The sequence below is a fragment of the Rattus norvegicus genome, chromosome 8, assembly GCF_021556685.1.
Source record: "Rattus norvegicus strain SHRSP/BbbUtx chromosome 8, alternate assembly SHRSP_T2T, whole genome shotgun sequence".
Taxonomy (NCBI): domain Eukaryota; kingdom Metazoa; phylum Chordata; class Mammalia; order Rodentia; family Muridae; genus Rattus; species Rattus norvegicus.
Genome location: NC_141541.1, coordinates 104,223,397 through 104,250,713, shown reverse-complemented (window position 1 = coordinate 104,250,713; position 27,317 = coordinate 104,223,397). Strand labels below are relative to the sequence as shown.

General features: G+C 36.7%; 1 protein-coding gene across 2 annotated transcripts in view; it reads right to left on the bottom strand.

Annotated features, from left to right (window-relative positions):
* Atr (ATR checkpoint kinase) overlaps nucleotides 1-27,317 on the bottom strand; it is a 97,449-nt gene that overhangs the window by 66,403 nt on the left and 3,729 nt on the right. For both annotated transcript variants that reach the window (XR_015626967.1, NM_001427167.1), the window contains 18 exon segments: nucleotides 24,684-25,561; nucleotides 23,735-23,913; nucleotides 22,790-22,981; nucleotides 19,848-20,038; nucleotides 19,141-19,293; nucleotides 18,721-18,913; nucleotides 18,247-18,503; nucleotides 17,332-17,522; nucleotides 17,149-17,249; nucleotides 16,720-16,891; nucleotides 15,758-15,928; nucleotides 13,207-13,401; nucleotides 10,983-11,168; nucleotides 9,450-9,542; nucleotides 6,953-7,083; nucleotides 4,228-4,371; nucleotides 1,505-1,598; nucleotides 90-215 (listed from right to left, as the gene is read on the bottom strand). Coding sequence is in view for 1 of the 2 variants with exons in the window: in NM_001427167.1 (NP_001414096.1) it covers nucleotides 90-215; nucleotides 1,505-1,598; nucleotides 4,228-4,371; nucleotides 6,953-7,083; nucleotides 9,450-9,542; nucleotides 10,983-11,168; nucleotides 13,207-13,401; nucleotides 15,758-15,928; nucleotides 16,720-16,891; nucleotides 17,149-17,249; nucleotides 17,332-17,522; nucleotides 18,247-18,503; nucleotides 18,721-18,913; nucleotides 19,141-19,293; nucleotides 19,848-20,038; nucleotides 22,790-22,981; nucleotides 23,735-23,913; nucleotides 24,684-25,561 (3,647 nt within the window). In the remaining variant the exon portion in view is untranslated.

The following is a 27,317-nucleotide window of genomic DNA, read 5'->3' as shown; positions in this document are numbered from 1 at the left end:
ATCTATCTATCTATCTATCTATCTATCTATCTATCTCTATTTACATATATATGTATGTATATATTTTGAATTATATCACTTTAGCATACCTGGTTTTTGTACAAGGTTTCCTTCAAGCTGGTAAGAGCATGAATACGAACATCTACATTTTCATGCTGAATTGCTTTCATAGAGAGCTGGAGAGTGGTTTGAAGATCAGTACTCTCAGAGGTTTCCTATACACAGAGCATAGACGCATTCCATATTAACTATCTTGAAAACATATGAAAGGCCTGCATTCGCTATGTAATCAGTTACTGTTAAAATACCTAAAGTATAACCCAACTAACGTTTTTCCAACCCTTTCTTTGCAAAGTCTATGTCATCAGAGTAATTTTTTGAGGGAAAATCATTTTTATTCTAAAATCTTTAGAACTAAAAATTTTTCTTCCAATTAAATAAAAACTTACCTAAAATAAGTGCTTCTTGATAATAATAATAATTTTAGAAAAGATACAAGTTTTCCCTAATTTGTGGATGCTACACAATGACCCTGAGGCAGAACTGTGGACTTTGTACATAATTTTCACACCTAGATAAGATAGATAAGGTCTTTCACACCTCAAAATCTTAAATTCTAGTTTCAGTTCTGAAATTCTATGAAATTGCAGTATTTTCATAATTTTAGAAATTCTGTAAGATTTCAAGATGATCAAGAATCATTTAGATCAGACATAATGACATTATAGTATAATCATAGTGATACTATGGTTTACGGCATGATACAGCAAGAATCACCCCACATCTTTCCTTTCAGGAATGTAGAGATGGTGGCCTCTATCTAATGCCAATGTGTCTCTTGCCTAAACAGGATGTGGTAGTAGTATATGACCATAATTCTAGCACTTGGAATGGTAGGCAGGTGGATGAGATGTTCAAGACCAGCCTCAGCTACATAGTGTTATTTGAAGAGAGCCTCAGCTATAAAAGATGGTCACAAAACAAAGCAAAACAAAATAAAAATTTAAATGACAGAGTTTCCCTCCCAAGGTTACTGATTCATAGTACTATAATCACCATGGTAACAATGGTTATACTTTTCTTTTTTTTTTAGAATTATTTATTTATTTAATGTATATGAGTACATGTAGCTATCTTCAGACACAGCAGAAGAGGACATCGGATCCCATTACAGAAGGTTGTGAGCCACCGTGTGGTTGCTGGGATTGAACTCAGGACCTCTGGAAGAGCAGTCAATGTTCTTAACCACTGAGCCATCTCTCCAGCCCTATATTTTTTTATTTTTTAAGACAGGGTTTTCTATGTTGTCTTGGCTGGCACTCATTAAGAACATGCTGGCCTCAAACGTATGGAGATCCTCCTGGCTCTGCTTTCAGAACACTGGGATTACCCGAAAGAGCCGATGCACCAAGCTGTGATGGTAAAGGGTCTTTCTTAGTGTACTAGAATCAGGTACAATTTTGTATTCAAGATCTTCCATATCATAAATAAAGAAATGAAATACCTTTCTATATTCCTGCAGAACTGCTTTTATCTTTTCTAATTCTGGATGATCAGGCAGAAAATATATTTCATGAAGAAAATCTTGCACGGCAACCCTAATAGTTACAAAGAATTATTTGTAAGAATATCAATGTAAAAACTGAAGGTAAAGCTATAACATTCATACTTAAAAGCTCATTGTGATTATTCACATGCAAAGTAATCTTCCTAGCCATGTCTAGGGTTCCAAATAAATTAATACTAGCAATTACTCTATGAATAATTCAGTGGTAGAGTGACTGCTTAGCATGCACAAGGCCTGAGCTCAATCTCTAGTATCACAAATTAAATAAATATATTAAAATACTTAATAATGGCAACTAACCACAGCTATGAAATAGTCTTGATATTCCGTTATATCAGGGGCCCACAATAAACCATACCTCTCCGTATGAACATTCATATTTATGGAACCTTGTTCCTCTAGCAAATACATATGCTACATATTTGCTAAATACATGTGGTAGAAGATATGCTGTGGACAGAAAAGCACTTAGGCCTGGCGGTTTCCATTTTTGTGCTCAGGAAATACTGAATCTCCGTGGGAGAAATCTGGCTATCAACATAGACAGGGCACACAGAGAGGAGAGCTCTGACATTACTTTGACAGTCTACCTTCTAGCCAAATGTGGCCATTCCAGTGACCTCCGGTGAGATCAATAGAAGAAATAACAAGCTGAACTCAGTCTAAACTACAAAATGGTGAGCAAATAAAGGTATTCACTGTTCCTAAGGCACCATATTTGCAGTAATTTGTAAAATAGCAAATAAGTAGTGAAAATCAATCCCCAAATGTAAATTTTTATGTAGAAGTTTTAGAGGAAAATATGAAAGTAACACTTATTGATACTATTTGATTAGATTATAATGAATGATCTTTTTAGGTTTAAATATATTTTTAATTCTAGTCTTTACTAATTAAAAAAAAAAACCAGAAATAGTCACTATTTGGGCTGTTAGACTCCAAGCTCTGTACTAGACTTGGGAAAAAACAAACAAATCTAGAACAATTCATTCACTCAGGGAGGTGGAGAGACTGTCTACCTAGTACCAAGTGAAAGAAAAATTTTCTTATGACATGAAAAAGTCAGAAAAATTATTCTACCATCCATAACAGACAATGAGCAAATGTATAATTAGTATAACAAATGAAAAGAAATATGAAAAGTGATGTTGGTGATTTGATTGTTCTAGCATGTAAAAAACTAATCAAACCAAACCAAAAAAGAAAAGGAAAAAAGAAAAAAGAAAAAAAAAGAAAAACACCTAGAAGTATTTCCAATGAATAAAAAAGATATGGTTACTTCTGTGTTCATGCCTCAATAGTTACTAGAATAATTTAAAGGAATGACAACAGCACATTATGGGTGGGCAGTGCTTACATCGTAACTCTTCAGAAGAATGAATTATGACATACGGCAGTTAAATAAGTAACAGAAAAACAAGCTTGAAATATGCTGGAAGATATTTTAGATTATGAAGCAGCGTGAGTGAAAATTTAAGTGTGGTTAAAGTGTGGTCTGCTTTGTCACTTGTTCACGTTCCCTGCAGTCTCCTGCTACAGTCATCAGTGAGATTGGAAAATCAGTAGGGAAAGATGTCAAAAAGTAAGATGTGTCCAGCTTTAAAGGTCAAGATAACCAATTTGCAAATCAATATTTAGAAAGAGACCCAGAGAACATCTGTCTATGCTGAAATAATACATGGAAAGAAATGATTTTTAAAGGAAGAAAAAAGCCATAAAAGTCTAAAGTAAGGGAAGCTGGTTCAAGGGTAATTTGATGAAATAGAAATTCTAAGCAACTGAGGAGGAGTGGTGCAGAAAGTGATAAATACCCCTCCTAGCATTCCTTAGGGTACCTGATTTACTTAAGAAAGGTAAAATTACCTTTACCAAATGAAAATCAGTGAAGAAAATTCATTACTGATCTATTAATCAATGAGTTTCAAGTATATTTAAAATAGAAACAACACCCATTGAAAATTCGACTATTTAGATAAGTAGTCATATACCAATAATCTTCCCAAAAGACTTGACTCTATTAAAATAGTAATCTACATTATCAAACTAATACTAATACTTTGAGACATAAAAATACATTTCTAAATATTTTAGAGCTGGAGAGATTGCCCATTTGGTAAGGCACTTGCTGTGTAAGATTGAGGATGTAAATTGGATCCCCAAGTAACCACAGGAAAGTGTGTGCCTGTGAACCCAGGGCCAAGAAGCAAAGACAGGGCTCTCGGAGCTTTGCTGGTGAGCCAGACTCTAAAGGGGTCAGTTCTTCCCAAGACTTTGTCTCAAAAAATAAGGTGGTGGCATTTAAATCCTAGTGTCCGGGAGGCAGGGGCAGGGGCAGGAGCAGGAGCAGGGGCAGGGGCAGGGGCAAGCAGATTTCTGTGAGTTTGAGGGCAGACTTGTCTAAGTAGTGAGTTCCGAGACAGCCAGAGTGACATAGTGAGATCCTACTTAAAACATTCAAAAAACAAACACACAACAAAAACAATAAAGTGGAGGATGACTGAGGAAGACACCCAATGTCAACTTTTGGTTTACACACACACACACACAGACACACACACACACACAGACACACACACACACACACAGACACACACACACACACACACACACACAGAGATACACAGATGTCACTATTTTCTGATTAATTTCAGTTACAATACCTGTTTTCAATGATGAGGTAGTGAAAGATAGCCGCAGTTTCTTTAGGCTGCATCTGTATGAGAGGTAGCAAAGCCACTATGACATGACTGAGCAGGGGTCCCAGGTAAGCGTGGTCCAGACAACGAACAAAGCAGTCCCATGCTCTAAGTGAAAAACAACAATTAACTGAAGTTTTTTTGTTTTTTTTTTTTTGGTTCTTTTTTTCGGAGCTGGGGACCGAACCCAGGGCCTTGCGCTTCCTAGGTAAGCGCTCTACCACTGAGCTAAATCCCCAGCCCCTAACTGAAGTATTTTAATGTTTGTAAAGTACCACCAATTAGTTGTTAGCTGAATAATGATATATGCATAAAGAGATTAAAGTAGCTTTTGATATAAAGATCAATGATACATACAAACACACAGTGATCTCTAAGTTATACTAAGTAAAACAAAACTTAAAAATGCCAACCAACCATCCAACCAACCAAATACTCAAAACAAATAAATTTCAAAGTAAAATCAGTTTTTCATGACATGATCAATACAAAAGAAAATTTGAATGTAATGTATTTATGCATTTGCTTCCACAGATAATCTATAAGAACAGTACAATTTAAAAAGATTTTTTAACTTTAGAATACTCTAAATGTATTTGAGTAAACATATCGAGAAGAAACTCTATTTGGTGGTTGGATGTGGTGATTCACAACTCCAATCTCAACACTTGTAGAGTAACATCATAGAGTTCAAGGGCAGCCTGGGCTATGTAAGAACCTTAGGAAATTTTAAAAACAAAACTCAATTTTCATCATTCCATGAACTAGGAATACAACACAATTTTTCCCTGTGATGCTAGGCAGTGAGAGCAAGCCACAGTCATAGGTTTCATGGAATCATGGGGAGTGAACAATGTATTATACTGAGTAGCTTACTACTGTGTTCAGTAGACTAATGAGATACTCAACACTTTACTACAAACAGGCTTTGTGTTACATGAAGTTGGCCAACTGAAAGCTACTGTTAGTGCTCTGAGCTCGTTTAAGCTAGGTTACATTAAGTTATGGTGTGGTAGGTTAAATATGATAGGTTAGATACATTAAAAACGTATATTGGTACAGGTTTGCAATTCCAGAAATCAGGAGCCTGAGGTAGCAGTATGGGCAAATACACACACAAACCAAATCTAACCAATCCAAACAAAAAAACCCAAACAACAACAAAATCAAACAAACATACAAAGAAAACCCCAAAAAGACAGATGTGATGGCACACACCTATAAACCCAGCTCTGCCCACAGAAAGTTCCAGGCCAGTCTAGGAACCATGGAAGATGAAAGAAGTAAGTGGGTGAAGAAGTTTTATGTCATCCTGATATCAGCAGAATCATTTGGAAGAGGTAATCACAACTGAGAAAATGCTCCCAAAAGATCAGCTGGTGGACGGACGATTGACTTGGGTGGGTCCATAATAAATGGGGTGGTGCCATTTCTGGGTGAGTGGTTCTGGATGGTATAAGAAAGCACACTGAGGGCTGGAGAGATGGCTCAGTGGTTAAGAGCATTGACTGCTCTTCCAGAGGTCCTGAGTTCAAATCCCAGCAACCACATGGTGGCTCACAACCATCTGTAATGAGATCTGATGCCCTCTTCTGGTGTGTCTGAGGACAGCTACAGTGTACTTATAAATAATAAATAAATAAATCTTTAAAAAAAAAAAAGGAAAGAAAGAAAGCACCCTGAGCAAGCTGTGAGATGCAATCTCATAAGCAGCATTCCTTCATGGCTTGTTTCAGTTCCCATCTCCAGGTTCTTGCCTTGCTTGAGTTCCTGCCCTGACTTCACACAGTGATGGACTATAACTTGAGAGTTAAAAGCTATTACAGCAACAGAAATCCTAATGGGACCAAAAAAAAAAAAAAAAAAAAAAAGTACCAGAATCATGCTGTCAATCATTGCTGTGACAAACCTGATGTACTGGCAGGTTTGTGTGTCAACTTGACACAAGCTGGAGTTATTACAGAGAAAGGAGCCTCCCTTGAGGATTATGCCTCCATGAGATCCAGCTGTAAGGCATTTTCTCAATTAGTGATCAAGGGTGAGAGGGCCCAGCTCCTTGTGGGTAGTGCCATCCCTGGGCTGGTGGTCCTGGGTTCTATAAAAAAGCCTACATGAAACTGCATGTCCTGTGTCTGCATGTCTGCAGAGCCAGAGGAATATGTGAGTCCTTTAGAGCCTAGAAGAGCATAAGTGAATGCAGACACTGGACACTGAGTGATTCATACTGTTGGGAATTTGGCTTTGCTCTGTTCGGAACGTGACTGTGCTCTGGTCCTTTCCTCTTGGAGGAAGAAAGTACATAACTTATTTTTGACTTTATAGAAGCCCACAGTTAAGAGACTTAGAAATTTTAGAGAGACTTAAATTTTATAAAGAAATTAACTTTTAAAGTGTTTGGAAGTTTAGACGGGGATTTTTAAAAGTTAGCATGTTTTATATGTGACATTAATTAATTGGAAATGATCAAGAAAAAAAAGTTACGACTTAACAAGTGATGGGGCTGTGCATCAAGACGACAAAGGTCAACTGTGCTGGCTACTTCACTGCCAACTCGACACAAACTAGAGTCATTTAGGAAAAGAACACCTCAATTGAAAAAAGTGTTCCAATCAGATCAGCCTGTGATAAGAACTCACGTTAGAATTACCCAGAAATACAAGAAAACATTTCAAATATGATGGTTATTTACCTGCAGCATAACTCAGGGAAATCATCCTTGAATCTCAGTCCAGTTCTCAGTGTGGTCATCATCTTTACTCTCACAGAACTAACATGCTTAGGTCCCATCAACTTCATCAAAGACATCAAACTAGTCAAGGCCTACAAAGAAAGTTGAGTTTGTTAAAAAAGAACTTGTAAACAAGATGCCAGAGAGACAAGTGATAGAAACAATTGCTTCCTACCTAAATGTCAAGGTATCAATGTATGTGACACAAAAGATCTAATAAATGCTGGCCAATTTTTTGGTCAACTTATATGAGAACCAAGAATCTGAAAAACAAATTGCATTCTTATTTTTGTTGCTCTTGAAGTTGTATTGCTACTATGGTCCAATAAATCAGGATATGATACATCTAAATTTTTTCAAATATTTTTCATATCATTAGTGTAAATACAGATATAGATTGAATTTGAAGTTATTTATAATATAATTTAAGCAGTATGTTTCATAATGGTCAATAATAGTCTTAATGATTCTAAATTCAAGATGTCCTTTATTTAATACAGCAAACAACCACCAGATAGCCTTAAAACAGAAACAGAATGCAGTACTGTCTTAGTTAGGGTTACTACGCCTGTGTTTAAACACCATGGCCAAAAGCAAGTTCAGTTGGAAAGAGTTTATCTGGCTTATGTCTCCACATCACTCTTTACCACTGAAAGAATTCAGGACAGGAACTCAAATGGGGCAGGAACTTAGAGGCAGAAACTGATGCAGAAGCCATGGAGGGGTGCTATGTATGGACTTGCCCCTCAGGGTTTACTCAGGCTGCCTTTTTTTTTCTTTTCTTTTTTTCGGGGCTGGGGACCGAACCCAGGGCTTTGCGCTTGCTAGGCAAGCGCTCTACCACTGAGCTAAATCCCCAACCCCTCAGGCTGCTTTCTTACAGCACCCAGGACCACCAAGCCTAGAAGTGGCCCCACCCACAGAGGGCTGGACCCTCCCTCATTCACCAATTAAGAAAATGCCCTATACGCTTGGCTACAGCCTGATCTTATGGAACTATTTTCTAAACTGAGGCTCTCTCCTCACCAGTGACTATACCTTGTGTCAAGATGACATAAAACTAGCCAGCACAGGTACCAAAACATGGAAGCTCTTTATGGCTTTGTAACATGAATTCCACTTTCCTTAGACGTACACTCAACCATTTCTTCATTTAGCATAAGTGTCTGGGAAGCCATTTAGATAGCATATAAGTTACTGAAAATTTACTAGTTAAAACTGAAATTATAGGCAATGACCGTTAGAATTTGTAGCTAAATTTTGCTGTCTTATGTGGATCCTTAAAGTTATCAGAAGGGGAATGCATTCTGAAATAAAAGGTGCTACTGGACCAGCAAGGTAGCTCTTAAGGTAAAGGCTTGCTGCAGAGCCTGACAACCTAGTTCTAGCCCTAAAACCCATACAGTCGGAGTATACTGACTCATCCATGTTGCCCTCTGACCTCTATGTGAGCACTGTTGCATACTCATGCTAACACACATATACACTAAGAACAGAAATACCAACAGTAGACCCAGGTGAACCAATAAAATTTTTTTTTAAATGCTCATACGCTTTTTTTTAAAGATTTATTTATTTATTTTGTATATGAGTACACTGTAGCTGTCTTCAGACACACCAGAAGAGGGCATCGGATCCCACTACAGATGGTTGTGAGCCACCATGTGGTTGCTGGGATTTGAACTCAGGACCTCTGGAAGAGCAGTCGGTGCTCTTAACTACTGAGCCATCTCTCCAGCCCGAACCAATAAAATTTAATTATACAATTGACATTGAAGTTCTCAGGTACTGCTGGCTTAAGTTTTCAACTGTGCTAGATGTCATGATGGCATGGGCCTGCAGACATTAGTATTATTACCTGACAAGTTGAAAACTAGCTGAGCAAGGTGGCTGTCATGATCCCAGCATACAGGAGGCTGAGGCAGGAGGACTACCAGAAGTTCAAACACACCCTGAGCTATTATAACAAAAGTAGAGAGTTAACCTAGAGACTCTGACCAAAGATACTGATTCTGAAATGTTCTTTGAATCTAGAATCAAGTTGTAGCGGAAGTTATTTTTGTGTATTTAGTATTTAGTGTATTTAGTGTCGAATTCTTTACGACAGCTTGAGTTGGTTTCCTAATTTTCATCATTAGTGAAAGAGCTGCCAATGGTACAATTTCTATTTTTACAATGTCTAAAGAACAAATATATAACCAGTAATAAATATCAAATGTTTGGTTGCTTTTCCTTTTTGACAGTCTCATACTTAGTTAAGGCTTGCTTGGAACTCAAGATGTAGCCCAGGCTAGCATTACGCTCTGAGCCCTGCACATGCTGAAATTACAGGGGTGAGCTACCACACCCAGCTTGTTCCATGACTTTTTCTACTTGAATGTTTAAACTAGATGCAGAACTCATAGTATTCAATATAAATTTTATTCTAGTGTCTTGGAATTCAAATATCACCACTTACCATTTTTTTATCTTCAATACCAACACTGGAGCTCAGTAACTGCATATTAAAAAAGGCTAGAATGCCCAACAATTTCGGTTGCAAATAATCAGCCTATGGATTTAAAGAAAAGATGTTATATGTTTTACATATATTAAGTGTCTCTCTTCTTTTCCTCTGAACTGGAGATTTACTACAGAACTTCAAGTGGAACTGTACCACTGAACTATACCAGGCAGGAAATGGCAGGAAAAGAGCTAGTGATGAGTGACAATTTAAATATGTTCTAAGGTAGCATGGCTTAAGGTTGAGGCATGTGATTTTGGTTACCTTAGGGTTGTATGCATGGCTGAGGGCAGATGAGGAAGAATCTGTACTAGAGTATCGTGAAGAGGAATTAGTTATCTATCTAGCATACAGAAATTTTGCCAAGCAAAGAAAACATTTGTTTTTCAAGCCCGAATTTACCTTTTGGTTTGTGAACTTACTTTAAAAAAAAATCCTCAGGTTTTTTTTGAGATTGGCCAAATAATGGGTTTCATCACAGCGTCTCCAAAATATGTTTTGTGAACTTCTAATTTAGATTGGAATTAAACTTTGGCATGAGAAACTGCAATTCACTAATTATATGGTTCTAATTTATGGTCTTAAATAAAACGTAGGAATAGGTGGCATCAAGTCTATATAAATATTCTAATTTTAAAGTTCTTGGCATTGAGCCAAACAGTACTTTGACTATGTCTATCTCCATTCACCAAATACCTGTGTTTCTATGCTATCGTGCCAGGCACATGGGTTTGGATAGGCAACGGAATATATGGCAAATTAGCAGGAGGCACTAGATAAATTCAAACATAACCATGACTGATAGGGGCTATAAGGAAACAAATGTGAGCACGTGGTAAAAATTGGATAAATCAGTTTAGGTAGGGGTGATAAGGAAACTGTGAATAGTAAAAAGCACCCAGGGAATTATTAATATAAGTACAGAGACCATCTAAAGCCAACAACTACAAATCTGAAAGTTTGCCATTTTTAAGAAACAAAGCAGTGAAAAGAAGAACTGAACAAAAGGTGGGTTGGAAAGGCATACTGTCACACATGGTCTTACAGAGTTTATTCGAAGAGCTCACTTATTGTTCTCGGGTTTTGGTTGAAGCAAATGAGTAGATGACGGTACAAAGTACCATTGCCCAAAGTAGGGAAGATGAGGGGAAGTCAGGAAGGAAGAATACAGATTCTTTGGGGGCTGAAGTTACACACAGATGGCTCAATAGTGAGCCATCTTGCTGGGGAGGGTGTCAACTTGACACAGGCTAAGATTATCTGAGAGGAGGAAATCTCAGTGAAGAAAATGCTTTTATAAGGTTGGACTAAGCAAGTATATAGAACATTCTCCTAATTAGTAATTAGTAAGGAAGGAAAATATCAATTAAAACTTAAAGAGATACTTACGTTTGGAAAACAGATGAGAGGAGTTTCTTGGGTTTTATAAGTAAGGTACAGAAAAGGAGAAAACCAAACAAACTAAATTCCATGTACCGTGTCCCTTACCATCAGTTCAGGCGATGTGATATCTCGTGGTCCTTGATACGGATCATCACTAGATGCAAATGAGGCAAGGATTGACAAACCATTGAAAACTTGTTGATAATGTTCTCCAATACGCAGCAATAATTCATTGTGCAATCCTTGAAAATCCTGTCTTAACAGGCTCCCCAACTCAATTTCTGTTTCATTCTAAAGATATTAAAACATTTTCCTCATGTTAGCATCCAATTTAAATGCACTGATTTTTAATGTGTTTTTAGTAAATCAAGAGCTCTAGGTCAAGTGGCACAGTTCACTAATAGTACTAAGAAAGAACATTGGCAATGGATTCTAATCTTGTTCTCTCCTGATAGGTCTCCCATGAGCTGTATACAATGAAGAAAAGTGATCAGACTTAATTTTGAAATGAAATTTAAAAATGAAAAGTCTTATGCTTGCCTAAGGTCTTTCTGCACCAGCAAAACAGTATTTACAAATGCATAGGCCCTGGGAGTAAAAACAGTGTTCACAGCATGGTTTCGTTCAGAATGCGGGAGTTTAAATTCTATCTAGCTGTCATTTATAGGCTGTCCTGTGATGTGGACAAATTACCTAATCTAACCTAACCTCATTGCCTTAAGTGTCATCATCTGTAAAGCAAAACACTGCCTGAATGTTTCTATTTAAAAACACAAATACCAATTCTTTTGAACACTATTATAATTCCATACTTGACTTTAAAACACAAGTTGTTGTCAAAATGAGGGCACATTGAAAATATTGTATAAAACTAGCTTTGGGCTATACATTTAAGATGTATGTGAAACAGGAATGAATTCTGTGTTTAGATTTTGGTTTCATTCTCAAGATATCTCATTGTGTATTTGTGTGGGCGTGTGCGTGTGTGTGTGTGTGTGTGTGTGTGTGTGCGCGCGCGCGCACGTGCGCGCACGCACAAAAAGAATCTGAAATCTGGTCTCAAGCATTTTGTATAAAAGATAAACTATGCTCCCTCTATCTTGCCAAGTAACTTAAGTGACCCAGATAGCATAGAGCGAAGTTTTTGACATGTAGTATGCAATCCATAAATACTGTCATTCTGTTTCTGTAACACACAGGTTAATGCTCTTGAGATGAATGAAAACAATTAATAGTCATTAGTCCTCAAGTGAGAAGACACCTGCTGTCCTCTTAGAGAAAAATGAAATTAAGGTCCTCTGATCCCATAGTCTTATATTCCTCAAAGACACTGCTGTTAATATAAAATCAAAAAAGAAGCCTAAGCTATAATTTTAAATTTAAAAATTAGCTAGACATGCAAATTTAACAGCCTAAACCCATAATGAAGCCTAAACCCACAACGAAATGAGTCCCAAAAGTTGTTCTCTATCTCCACACACGCATAAAGGTCCATGCACTCTGTCTTTCCCACATGCACTAAAATAGTAAGATTAATCTGTTTTCTTATTATACACAAGAGTGTTCTGCCTATATGTAGGTGTATGTTCATGGGTGCTTGGTGCCATAGAGGTCAGAGGAGGGTCTCAGACCCCTTGGATGTGAAGTTACAGGAAGATATGATCTGCCATGTGAGTGTCGGGAACTGAACACAGATTGTTAGCCTTAAGCCATCTATCTCTCCAGTCCCACAAAAATTTAATATTTTAAAGTGGGAAGAATTGAAATCAAATTATAATCAGAGCAGCAAGTAAATAAACCAAATACAGGCATATGATTAAAGACAGTTATCTCTTCCTATAATTACTTGTACAATATCAGCTTACTTAAAACTGTAATCAGCACAAAAATCACTAAAATTATATAAAAACCACAGGCCCGTGAAAGGATGACTATTCTATCTCATTATAGTAAATGATCAGAAAAAAATACCAAAAAAATGTTATTTAGAATCCTCCCAAGACAATGATTACTTTTTAAATGTAGGAGTGCTCTGTCTGCATGTACACCTACATACCAGAAGAGGGCATCAGATCCCATTACAGATTGTCTTGAGCCACCATGTGGGTGCTGGGAATTAAACTCAGGACCTCTGGAAGAGCAGTCAGTGCTCTTAACAGCTGATCCATCTCTCCAGCCCGACAATGATTATGTAACACAATAATATTTATACAAATTCTTACAGTATAAGCTATAAATTATGGCCCTTCCTATATTACAATGTTACAATAGTTTTTCCAATAATGTTAATTTAAATAAAAGAACAAAATACATACAAATATTCAAATACCTTCAGATAATGAAGGGCACGTTCTAATTCATCTTTGGAACAAGAACAAACCAAATGAGAAAAAATATATTTGAAGTTATTTATTAAAATCTCTCGACGGTTGACATTTAATTGTTTCCCTAAAGTTCGGATGAGAGCCGATGCTGCAGGACTTGCTTTGGCGGCCAGATCAGGAAGTAGAACTTGTAATGTCCTCTGGATAAAAACACAGTAATTATCAAAAAGTACACTTGTCTGGGTGATAAACTGTTCAAATAAGCCATCCACGAGAAATACTTTTTAATGTTACAGGAAGTTAAGTATGGAATCGTACTTGTTTTCAGCTTCGTCACTCCTCACTAGACTATAACAGACGGATGACATTACTATGATTCAGGGTCTGAATAAAAGTGTAGAGAATAGCCAGTGCAAACTGAAAGAATGTCTTAGATCATAGAATTGGTGCTTCATAATTACAGAAAACAGGCAAGCCCCAGGGCGTGATAAAGAAACCAAACTGCCCACAAAACTTCCAACCCAAAATTTATCCTGTCTACAAGAAACACAGGCACAGGGATGGGGCAGAGACTGAGGGAATGGGCTACCAATAACCAGCCCAACTTGAGACCCATGCAGTGGGCAAGCACCAATCCCTGACATGATTAATGATGCTCTGTTATGCTTGGTGACAGGAGCAAGTTGTCCTCTGAAAGGCTCCACCCAGCAGCTGACCCAAACAGATACAGACACCCACAGCCAGTGAAGCAGTTAAGCACATCTAACATCCCAATACTGCAACAAATCTTTCCTTTTTGGTCTATTTCTTTTAAGGTCTAGCTCATTAAATTACCATAAACTCCAAAGGGAAAATAGTTATTTTGTGTATTTATTCTACATGTCCTAATGATTATAACTCCATGTTAAGTCATTATTCTAAACCTGGGATGTAACAATGAACAAGATCCAAGCCTTGCTTTCAAGTGTGAGATTCTGTCACACTTGAAGTGTGACTTGAAGTGTGAGTCTGAGGCAAGAGAGAACACTTGACACCGACCTGTGCTACAGAATGAGACTCTGTCTTAAAGAAAAAAGAAAGAAAAAGAAAACAACAAAGTTACAAATAGGATTCCCTTCAGACATACCGTATGCCTTTTAACTTTAGTTATACTTAGCTTAAGGTGGTTGCATAGTATGTCTTAAATTTAGACATTAAGTTTCTTCTTAGAGTTTTATTTTGCCACTGGGTAATGTTGCAATAAATATTTGTGGGTTTTGATGAAATTAATAAGGTATGAATCTGTGGTTCCTATTTTCTTTGTATATATAATCAATTTATAAGCAACTTAAGTTTGTTAAAATAATACTATAGGGAAAACTCCTGTATGAACTGTTATCACAATTTATTAAGACTAACAATAAACCTGACTTTGAGGGAAAGATAAAAAGATAAAATGCTCCATTACCCTTTAAAACTTAGCCCTAATGAATTTCAGAGTCTTCCTAAACTATCCCATGCTACAAAGTCTATCATTCGAATTCAAAGCAGATCATATCACTAATTCTCTATTTTAGAATTCAACTTCTTACAGGTAAATATTAATTTTTCAATGACTAATGGAGCCCAGGACACTATTGAAAACATAAGAGTTAACCAGATTATGGTATCATTAAATATGATATATAGAACAATAAATAAATAAATAAATAAATAAATAAATAAATGTTTAAGTTATACTGTGTAATCAATAATCTCTGTCAAAGTAAAAATAAATACACAATTTAAGGGCTCAGGAGATAGTTCAGGTGGTAAAGAGCACGCCGTGTAAGCATGAGGATGTAAGTTCAATCCTCAGCAAACAGCTAGGCATGGTGACAGAAGCCTTTATTCCCAGTGCTATGGAATCAGAGACAGAGAGATGTTAAAGGCTTGCTGCTCAGCCATTCAAATTTACTTGGCAAAAACTCCAGGGCACTATGCTGGGACTCTGTGCCCAACAACCACACCCCCAAAATTGATGGACAGTGCCTGAGCAACAACAGCCAAGGTTGTCTTCTGATGTATACACACACACACACATAAAGCATGTAATTTTAAAAATCTAAGGGTCATATGGTCCTAAATATACTTGTGATGGTTTGTATATGCTTGGCCCTTGGAGTGGCATTATTGGAAGGTGTGGCCCTGTTGGAGTAGGTGTGTCACTGTGGGTGTGGGTTATTAAGACCCTCATCCTAGCTGCCTGTAAGCCAGTCTTCTCCTAGCACCCATCAGATGAAGATGTAGAACTCTCAGCTCCTCCTGCCTGGATGCTGCCATATTCCTGCCTTGATGATAATGGACTGAACCTCTGAACCTGTAAGTCAGTCCCCATTAAATGTTGTCATTGTAAGAGTTGCTTTGGTGTCTGCTCATTAAACCACACCTAGGACAGTACTTGTAAGGTTTTCTATAAAAATAAACAAACAGAATGAAATAAATGAAATGTTGAAATCAACGCTTCAAGTAGGTCAACTACACACACACACACACACACACACACACACACACACACACACACACACCCCAACTTACTGTCAGGAAACGATTAAGATCAGGAAAGTCAAAAACATTGGCAATTTCTGATAAGGTATTTAAAGCCATTTCTCTGTGATGAGCAACATGTTGTTTTCGCATCTCAGCAGTCTGGCAAGGAGTACTTGGGAGTGCTGTCATCTGACTGGAGTGGAGAGATTCTACCAAAAACTAAAGCAAAATTTTTTCTTAGTTTTCAAATGAAGGAAATGCAACCAAACCCCACTCCCTGCCCACCAACAAATAATTTTTAAGCTAGCATAAAGGATAGCTTTAAGTTCTATACTGCCATAGTTGGACTCATTCCATTCACTTTAATGAAGTAGATTATGTCATAATCCTACTTTGGAGAAAAGTAACCAATTTTTTTTTTCCTTTGGAGCTGAGGACCAAACCCAGGGCCCTGTGCTTGCTAGGCAAGTGCTCTACCACTGAGCTAAATCCCCAACCCCAAAAGCAACCAATCTCAGTTAAGAAACTTTAATATCATGATGAAGGTAAGAACGATACTTTAATATGGCCTAACTTTTCAGACATTGATGATTTGTTTCTGAAAACAAAGTGTCCCATTTACAATACCATCACTAAAAAGGCTAAAAAATGACTCCCCAAACTTAACAAGAATATAATAATGTAACACATTATTAAAAGATGATATTCCCTTTCATTTATGACCCATATCTTCAGGCCATTATCCTTAAATACAAATGGCAAAAATTCATTTCTAAATAAGTATAACTTAAAAAATAATCTTTTAAAACAAGCAAAATAAGAAGACATGCATATATTGTTTTCCTTAAGCCCAGTCTGGTCTCAAAATTCTGGACTCAAGCGACCATACACTTCCAAGTGAAGTAACAGAGACTATCAACACACACACTACTTTGCCTGGCTTCAACTTCATTTTTAACTCCTGTAAAATGTTGCTATTGTCTTTTGAAAGGCTGAATGCTGGTTCTCACCTGACAGATTGGTTTCTTATATTGACTGAAAAAATTCTGTAGTTTAACACTTTTGGCTGCAACTAGTGCTCGGATCTCTGTGTATGCCGCTCCAGAGACGGATGCAGACTTAGACAACAAGCAATGCAGTAAATGCAAGAGTGCAAAAGGTATCAAATCTCCTTTTGCTGCCCTGAAAATAAAAACACGGGTATACAGGAAGTCAGTGTCTCAGAAACTAATGCAGACACATAATTAAATATATGGAGATCATATTTTTTTCCATAATATACATCTTATACCACAATTTATTATTTTCTTTTTTTTTTCAGTACAGTAGGCATGTATTCTACCACTGGACTACATCTCCAGCCCTCACATCTCTAATACCAGGCACATAAGCCAGTGACAAAAATAAGTAAGTTTCAATTCAAATACTGTCAGACATACCTTCCAATATCCCCTGTTGTAAGAATCAAGGTGTCCTTCAGCTCATTACTCCTTGATATCTGGGCATGTGTATATGCTTCCTTCATTCTTAACACAAAAAGCTAAGAAAGCGAAGTATATGGTCAGAATAGTTCTATGCCTAGGTTTATAAAAACCTGTATGTTTTAATTTAAGATTTCTAACCTCTTTTATGAATCCATCTTCAGAGTTCAAAGATTCCAATATATACTTGATATTTCCACTAAAAGCTATTCTAACATCCTTGTCTGGATCTTCCATCAAATTTAATAAAGTGCCAAGAACTGCTTTTACCTCTGTTTCATCTTCTTGAAAATCAAGATGCTTACAAAGATGATGCAGATTGTCTATGAAAGCTAAAGCAAGATAGTATATGTTTTACATATTTTCCAATTGGACATATGTAACAAAGTTGTACTTAAAAACACTGTCAGCAAATAAAATACAGCAAACAATCCCATTTTGCCTTTTATGTCAATATTTGGGTATACATGGCATACATAATTTAAGGAGATTACTGTAGAACTTATTAATTCATTTGTTTAGTTTTGTGGTTCTTTTGTTGTTTTTTTATTTTGAGATAGGTCTCACTGTAGAAACCTGGCTGACTGGCCTGGAACTCAAGTCTGTAGACCAGTTGGCCTTGAACACAGAGATCCACCTGCCTCTGCCTCCTAATGCTAGTATCAAAAAGGCATGTGCCACTACAGCTGGCAAACTTACCAATAATTTAGATTACTTCATACTTAGGAAGTTATATAAATGATTTAAATTTAAAATAAATTCCAGTATCTAAGTTATCAAAAGATCGTTTTTAGGCTTTATAGATTATTACCTATTAGACTCAAAAAAAAAAAAAAAACCAACTCTAACTGATGCAACTGAGAGGAATCTTAGTCTTACTGTTAATTTTATAGAACTTAGGGGTCCATAGAATCACTTATCAACTATCTTGTGAATAAACTGCAAGTTACCATGTAAACCCACGATCTTCCTGGTGCACCTGTAACCTCAACCCTACAACAAGCTCATACTCCAGTATCACTGCAAAGTGCTTTTAATTCCAAAGTAATTACTCACCAAGTTTTACTGGACTAGGTGTATTTTTAGTCAGCAGGAAAAGGAATGGCTTGCAAACGGAAGCTTTTACTTGAGAAGATGAACATTCATGTTGAGAAGTGGCTTTCAGGTTCTTACAGAACAAGTCCACAGGTCCAAAGAAAGGCTCTACCGAGGAACTTGTCAAATAAAACATGCCATGAAGAGTACAGACAAGTTGACCAAGGACAGAAGCAAATTCTTTCTTGACCACGTGAGAATCATCTTTGACTCTATCTCTGGAGAAAAAGAATAAGTACGAAATCTTCCTAGTAAATATTTTAGATTAGACTCTCTCCATTTGAGATAAAAGGAAAAAATAAAATTTAGAAGAGAAAAATAAAATTTTCAAGTTACAAGCAATATTTGCTGTCTGTATTCTGCAATAACTTGGAAAGTCAGATTAATGATTTATACAGTCAAATTATATTGTCAAATCAAATTCTTAATACATACATTAGCATCTTGGGAATTTGATTACAAGAATTCTCCTGCTGCAATAAGATAAAAAATCCTTTAACACAACTAGTCCGGATTACTTCATGGGAGCTCTTCAAGGCCCAATTATAAACTGTTGTTCTCCAGTCAAGGAATATTCTTTTTGGAAACAGTGTCAGAAGAAACACGCATTGTGACTGTGCCTGTGGAGCTAAACAGAATTAACTTTATGAAACAAGATTTCTTTAGAAACGTTTGCTGATTATTTTGAGGTATAGGGCAAGTATACTGTTACTATACCAAACTCCTTTCTGTACTCTTCTGAATATTCTCCTTTTAATTATTGAAAAATGTATGATAAAGTATTATAAATCCTATACAGAGATCAGTTAAACACAACAAAATAAGCTACACACAGACACTTTTGTGACTACTTACAGTAACTTTCCCAAACCCTCTGGCTTAACCGCAGAAGGTTAGTAGCAAATGTGGTCATCTTTAAAGAGTTATCATCAGAATAGGAATAAATCCAAGGAAGTGAGAGCATTCCACATAACTCTTCCAGAACATGATCTTGAAATGAACTTTTTACTACAGAGACAGACAAAAGGACATAAATTAATCTATTCCTTCATGATATTCGTCATTTTACTTTACCAGTAAGAATATAGACATCCAAAAGATTAAGTGAAATTACAATGAACATCAATAAACGAAGATTCTTAAAATAAAGGGCAAGAAACAATCTTGAGTTTTAACTGGGAGTGATCTGTGGCAAACCCACAGCCTTGCACAAGTTTAACATGTACTCTACCACTAAGCTCTACTTGAGGCCCTTGCTGAAGTCTGTGAGGCCAATGAAAGCAGATGTGGCTTAAAAACATATGCATCTATAGACTGTCTAAATGGATCATAATATTCTTCAGATTTACAAACCAAAACACCTAAATGTTTCAAATGAATGTCTATTGACTAAATCAAAATATTACACAAATAATGTGAAACTCAGAAATTACCAGTAAGTTTAATTAACAGAAAATTTGAAAATATTCTCAATACTGCAAATACTTCTGCATTTAAACTTTAGGCAGAAACAGAAAGCCTCCATCTACAATGACTACTGTCTCTCACTTATTTGTACTCACCTTGTATATACATCAAAGCATCATAAATTCTCACCACACTATCGATGACTAATTCCAGTTCATGTTTCTGAACAGATTCTAACAAACTCTTACAGCTTTTAAGCACTTTTGTATAAAAATCCAAAGACATCCAAGTTATTACTACTGGAGGTTTCTTCTTATATTTGTGTTGACAATCCTTGGCATTATGGCTGCAACGAGTACATTTTTAGAAAAGACATTAGAATTCTATTATAGTCTAATATAATATTTTAATAAATCCAAAGGAAAATTAAGTGCAGAACTAACCTATAACCTTAAGCCAATTTAAAGTCAAAATACAAAACAACCTATGCTTAAGTGTACTGTCTTTATGTTGATTTAAGTCACTGATTTTTTTTCTATTGTAGTGTGCAAGTGTATATTTGGGGGTAGGAGGGGATATAGGGAGGGCAGACACACTGTGTCTAATTTGTAGCCTAGGCAGCTGATCTAGAGGCAATCCTCCTGTCTCAGCCTCTTAAATCACTCTTGTGATATGGGGAATTGATCTAGGATCCTTGAATGTTTAATTACCAGGGTTAAATAATGATAGAAAGCATGCCTGTGTAAATTACTAACTGATGTGGCAAACACTCTTCATAAAAGTCCTTGTTGATATATTCTATTAACAAGAAAAAGTATCACACAGTAATGGTATGTCAAGGACATGATAATTTTCATAGTTTAGTTTCATTTTCAGACTTTTTACTTTCAGTCCAGAAAAATTGTTAAGCAGTGAACTGCCTAGTGAAGTAGAACACACTATTTTAAAGCAGAATTTCTATGTGTTTTTAGCAGCATTAATTGGAGAAAATGTAATCACTGGGATTTTTATCTATGAATTTATCTCAAATTCTAAATTTAGTGGCAACTAAATTAATAAAATTTCCTAAAATCTCTTCTTTTATAACTCTGTACTGGTTAGTCAGAAAGTACAGAATCATCACAAGCTGTCATAAATTATGGCAAATTCTTCACTTGTTTCTTTTGATAGAAAATTTAGATTAAAGGTACTGAACAGAAAATCTATCTCTTCTGAATTCTAAATTTCTGCTCTATTTTAAAAAATATAGCCAAGGGCTGGAGAGATGGCTCAGTGGTTAAGAGCACTGACTGTTCTTCCAGTGGCTCTGAGTTCAAATCCCAGCAACCACATGGTAGCTCACAACCATCTGTAATGAGATCTGGTACCCTCTTCTGATGTGTCTGAAGACAGCTACAGTGTACATATATGTGAGAAATAAATCTTAAAAAAAAATATATAGCCAAAAGAACATGAGTTTCTGAATTGCACCTAAATATGTTTTGCTATCTTCATATCATGTGTCCTTAGGAAAAGTTATTTAGGCTTAAGAGAAAAAAAACCAATCTACGTTTCTGTACTTTAACATCTAATTGGCACACGAGGTATAATAGAATTTACCTCTAGAATTGACATAAAGACAGAAGCAACATGTCTTACCTACTTCATTACAAAGTTTGTTTCCTACGGCCACGGAAATCAAGTGAGTAATGGTAAATACAAATTCATTCGAAGAGATGGGCCAATGAGACAATTCGGTGGGTAAAATACTTGTCCTGAAAGCCTGAAAGACTTGACTTTCATCTTTGGAACCCATGTAAAAGCGGGAGAAAACTGACTACACAAAGTTTTCCTGAGCTCCACATGCATTCCATGGTGTGCCTGCACTAAAAGTATCTTTAATTCTTCTGTAGTAAGTGTTGTCTCTGAGGTTTACTGCCTCTGTCTGCTAACCCAGACCTAGTCCTGGAAGCTTGTAGCCTCCATACAATCTTATCAAGGTCTAGAATGTTTTCACCCTCTGAGATTTACTGCTGAATAAGCTCACCTTTTTCCTTTCTGAACTCTGGCTGGCTGATCCAACTCAGCTGTTCTGATTCAAACTCCTCTTCAAGCTCACTAATTCAATCTGGCTTCTCTCAGTTTCTTACTGAATTGCTCTGCTTAGCCTCATACTAACTTTGGCAATCTACTCTGATCTTCTGACGTCTTTTCATCCACTGGCTTGTTCTTCATCAGCTGTTCTGACTACCTTATTCTCTCTGCAATCTGCCTCCTAGCCCTCTCCCTCTCCCGCACTCTGCACTGCTTTCTTAAGTAGCCCCCCCCACGCCCCCGCATCCTGGTGAGAGTTGGGCATTCCTATTCTGTCAAACCTTTCTCAGATTTGTCACTTTGCTGACACTCAATAGACATCACTTTCAAACATGGCTGCTTCTTTCTACAAACTAACTTCACCTTCACTGTCTGGGATTAAAGCTGTGTGCTAAGGGCTGACTGTATCCCAGACAGAGGGATAAAGGTGTGTGCTAAGGGCTGACTGTATCCCACACAGAGGGATTAAAGCTGTGTGCTAAGGGCTGACTGTATCCCACACAGAAGGATTAAAGCTCTGTGCTAAGGGCTGACTGTATCCCAGACAGAAGGATTAAAGCTCTGTGCTAAGGGCTGACTGTATCCCACACAGAGGGATCAAAGCTGTGTGCTAAGGGCTGACTGTATCCCACACAGAGGGATTAAAGCTGTGTGCTAAGGGCTGACTGTATCCCACACAGAGGGATTAAAGCTGTGTGCTAAGGGCTGACTGTATCCCACACAGAGGGATTAAAGCTGTGTGCTAAGGGCTGATTGTATCCCACACAGAGGGATTAAAGCTCTGTGCTAAGGGCTGACTGTATCCCACACAGAGGGATTAAAGCTGTGTGCTAAGGGCTGACTGTATCCCACACAGAGGGATTAAAGCTGTGTGCTAAGGGCTGAGCCACACACCTAGAAACTGCAAGTTCTCAGTGAATAATACCATTTTGGGTTCACAGTGTGATCAAATATCCTACAACATGCACCCTCAAACATCATACCCCCATAATAAAAAAAAATTAAATCTTTGAATTTTTTTTACCCATCCATGTCTTGATGAGAACAGTGAACAGTGCAGAGAGCAGTCAGCTGTAATACAATAGTGATTCCTTCTAATGCCTCAGCAACAGAATTCTTTAGAGTACCACATTCAAGGGAAATCTGAAGGGATTCAGCTTTCTGTTTCAGAACATTCCATAATATGCTCTTTTTGTCCATATCCACATGATTAATTCTATAAATAAGTATAATCACAGTAGAGGATATTAATATATGATACAAATGTGTTTCAAACAAAATATGGAATGGGGGTACAGCTCAGGAATAATGTTTACTTAATATACATAGGCCCCAGGCTTAAAGTCCAGCACAAAATTTTAAGTAAATGCCTATATTTAAAACAAAAGAATCAGCAAGACAGCTCAGCAGATAAAGGCACTTGCTACCAAGCCTGAGAACCTGAGTTTGATCCCTGGGGACCACATGATGAAAAGAAAGAACCCATTTCCACTGATTTCTACACATTTGTTGTGATACATACACACATGTAGACAATACGGAGAGACACACATACACACCAGTAACTGTAATAGTAAAATAAAAAATTTGCAATGTATTATCAACTTTTTATCTACATTAGGAGAGATTTAAAACAACGTTCATTTGGCTGAACTATGGCAATTCTTTGGCTCCATACAAAAAAAAGTATATTAAGATTTGAACTTATAATAGACACACAGGCTGACAATTTCCAAATATTAAAAACCAAATTAAGCAGGCAGGCAAAATCATTCAAAGTAACTACATCTAAGTCTACAGTGTCATACTAGAGTATATCATAATGACTGGCAAAATATTTTAAACATTCCTATCGCCCATTTTTAGAAAGATGTCCTTTGTGTTCTTAAATCAGAATAGTTAATGAAACTTTATTTTTTTAAGATAAAATTTTATGAACTGTCTACAAAAAAATCAGATGAGGTCATACTCTTCAGACTGTCTGGATGGCCTTTTGTAAGAGCTGAGAGAGGAGCTGAGTCTACGCCTCTTTGGTGACACACCATCATTACTACCACGGAGATTCTCCTGTTGAGCTTGACGTTGAATTCTCTCAATAATTTCCGTACTTTCCATTTTCAAGGCTGCATAAAATGGTCCCAACAAATACTGAGAAGACAAAAGTAATTTCAAATACCACCTCTTAGGAGTTGTTTACATTATTTATAAACAGAAAATACATGAGTGTTACATGTTCCCAGGAAGCTAAACTACTTCCCAGTTTTTTAAGACAAACCAAATACCCACATCAATCAATATTATTTTATATTCTATTAAAGACGGTTCTATAGCTTTAAAAAGGTTAACAACAAATGCATATTATAAACCCTCCTCCCCTTTTCAAAATGTTATGCAGAAATCTTCATAAGGGAATCATTAGCTATTTCATGCTACAAATCCAACAAAATTTATAGACTAAATAAGCTAAAATGTTTAATGCTTAAAATATTGAATCAAGTTACTATACATCTGAGTATTTTATTGCCTGTCTTTCCCCACAGTCCAAACAGGAAAAATGATAGAAAATAAATATCACTAATTACATATTCTAAAGTGAAATTCACAGATAAAAATCTCAATGATTAAGTTTTCTCCAATTAAGATAACTAGTCTCCTTTCAATTAATGCTGCTATAAAAATGTATTTTATAAATTGTACTTTAAAACAATCTACTCTACTTCACTAGGCAGTTCACTACTTAATGAACAAATTTTTCTGGAAAAATTTTACTGGAAAGTAAAAAGTTTTGAAAATGAAACTAAACTATGAAAATTGTGCCCTTAACACGCCATTACTATATGTGGTGTTCTCTTGTTAACACATCCTATACATATACACACACTTAAATGAACAAAATAATGTGTAATCTTAATACTTACCCCCACATGTGTCTGAACTCCGAGGACATCTACAAGAGCTCTACAAATATCAGTCACATAAACCTTCCTGACCTGTAACGCCGACTCATACCCCGCTGGCACAAACGTGAGGAAATACTGCAGTAAATGGCACAGAGCTGCTTTCAGCAAATCAGACTTGAGCCGCATGAGCACGCGATCTTCAAACATGACTCGGAGTTTTTCCAGCAGCACATTTAAGTAAACAGGTTCAATATTTCTATAAGCCTCTGCCTCAAAGGGGAACAGTGTTTTTACCAGCTTTGACAATGGCTCTTCATACAATTTCAGTTGGTCAGCATCCATTCCTATAAGGTGTTGTAGCAACTCCAAAAATAGGCTGAAAAAGGTGCTGGCTGGCTGTGCTGGTAATCCTCCCAGCTCAAAGAGCTCAGTTAAAAGGCTAATTGCTAAAGATCTGATCTTGGGACTACCATGCTCTAGCAGAGCACAGCCAATCTGCCACAGTAACAATTCTTGTCGTCTAAAAAACACAGTTGGAACAATATGAATAAGAACCATTAATAAAGTGACTTCAATAAATTCTACATTTTGCATGTTCATGAACTGCAAAGGAGCTGGCTGTAAACATCCCATGTGTTCATCCAATCGGCTTAAAAATCGACTGACAACCACTGGCCATTCCATAACATCACCCACTGCATTTCTTTTGTGGAGGTAAATCAAGTCTTCAAAAAGATAAAGTAATTCTCTTGTGAGTACCCCAAAAATAGCAGGATTCTTGCTTTTAAAAAGAAATAATAATGAGCAGATAACTTCACATATTTTCTTGTGTAGCATGTGGCAGGATGGAGTTGCTGCAATCCGTAAAAGTCTTGTAATGATCCAATGACTGAATTCTTTGAAACAAACAGAAAACATATTAAATGAATAAGTATATGCGTGAATTTTCTAAATGTTTGGTGATTGATTTTTAAAGTACAAATTTCACTAAGAGAAGTCTACATTTCCTACATGACAGAAAGGCTGTACTTCAGAATATCAATTTTGGAGTTAAAAAATGGTTTTAGGGGCTGGGGATTTAGCTCAGTGATAGAGCGCTTACCTAGGAAGCGCAAGGCCCTGGGTTCAGTCCCCAGCTCCGAAAAAAAGAACCAAAAAAAAAAAAAAAATGGTTTTAGCTTACTATCTACTAGTTATGTCAACTTCACATCTCTGAAGCTGCATAATAATAGCTATGTTACTGGCTACTGTAATGATCAAGCGATGTAACATATGTGAGATCAGTATAGTTCCAAAAACATAATAAATATTCAACAAACAGTAGCTACTATTACCGCTTCAACAAAAATCATATTTTCCTTTTATGAAACAATATCCCATGTAGCCCAGGCTGGTCTTAAAATTGCTATGTGGCCAAGGATGACTTTAAACTCTCAATGATCCTTCTATTCTCACCTCTCAAGCGCTAGGGATTATTAGATGTGCAAGGCAGAACAGTCGGCTTCCTTCAAGGAAGTTAGTGAATGTTGAGCTGGAGGTATGGTTTAGTGTTAAGATCACTTTTGTACTACATGTAAGGTGCTAAATTCAGTCCCCTATCCATATGGACATGTCATTCATTCATTCACTCATTCATGCAAGACAGAGGCTCTCTACATATTTGTTTGAGACAAAGTCTCTCAATACAGCTTTCGCTATCCTGGAACTCATTATGTAGAGAGATCTACCTGCCTTTGCCTCCCAAGTGCTGGAATTAAAGGCGTGTGACACCATGCCCAGCTCACTTTAAATGTTACTAGCTTCAAATTAATTTCATAACCCACTGTGGGTTGTAGTCCATACTTTATAAAATATAACAAAAACTGAAAATGTAATTGTAGTATAATTTAAGAACTTATGACAGAAGAAAGACAGAACATCAATAATAAGAACATATAAATCAGCAGCAAAAAAGCTAGTCCTAGGTAGCCAGGAGGAATCGGAAAACTTTTTAAAAAAGAATTATTTATTTTATGTATATGAGTACATTATAGCTGTTTTCAGAGACACCAGAAGAGAGCATCAAATCACATTGGTTGTGAGCCACCATGTGGTGGCTATGATTTGAACTCAGGACCTTGGAAAAGCAGCATCTCTCCAGCCTCCAGAACACTTTTTGAAGGCTACAGTATTAAAGCAGATACTATTAGCAAATTTTAAAATATTTCATTATATGGGAAAATGTTTGCTCTGCATCCCTTTATGAGAAAAATCAGAAAGCAGGGAGGGGCAGATTAATGGGGTAGTAACAATAAGGTAAAAGCCTAGAAAAAGGCTTTAACATACAGGAAACAAATTTTTATTAAAAGGCAATATAGTAAGTTTTGTTTGGTTTGGTTTTGGTTTTTAAAGAAAGTTTTTCCTCCGTGTAGCCCTGATCGACTTGAAACTTGCTCTGTAGACCAGGATGGCATCCAACTCAAAGATCTTCCTGCCTTCACCACTGTGCACTAGGATTAAGTGTGTGCACTACCGTGCTGCGTGAAAGTAGTTTCTGAATAGAATGTCTAAACAAACTTTGCAGTAATTAGAGACAATGTTCCAGTAACACTGTTAAAGAAAGAGAGCAGCTAAAGATGGCACATCAGCCTATGCCTTTAACCCCAGCACCAG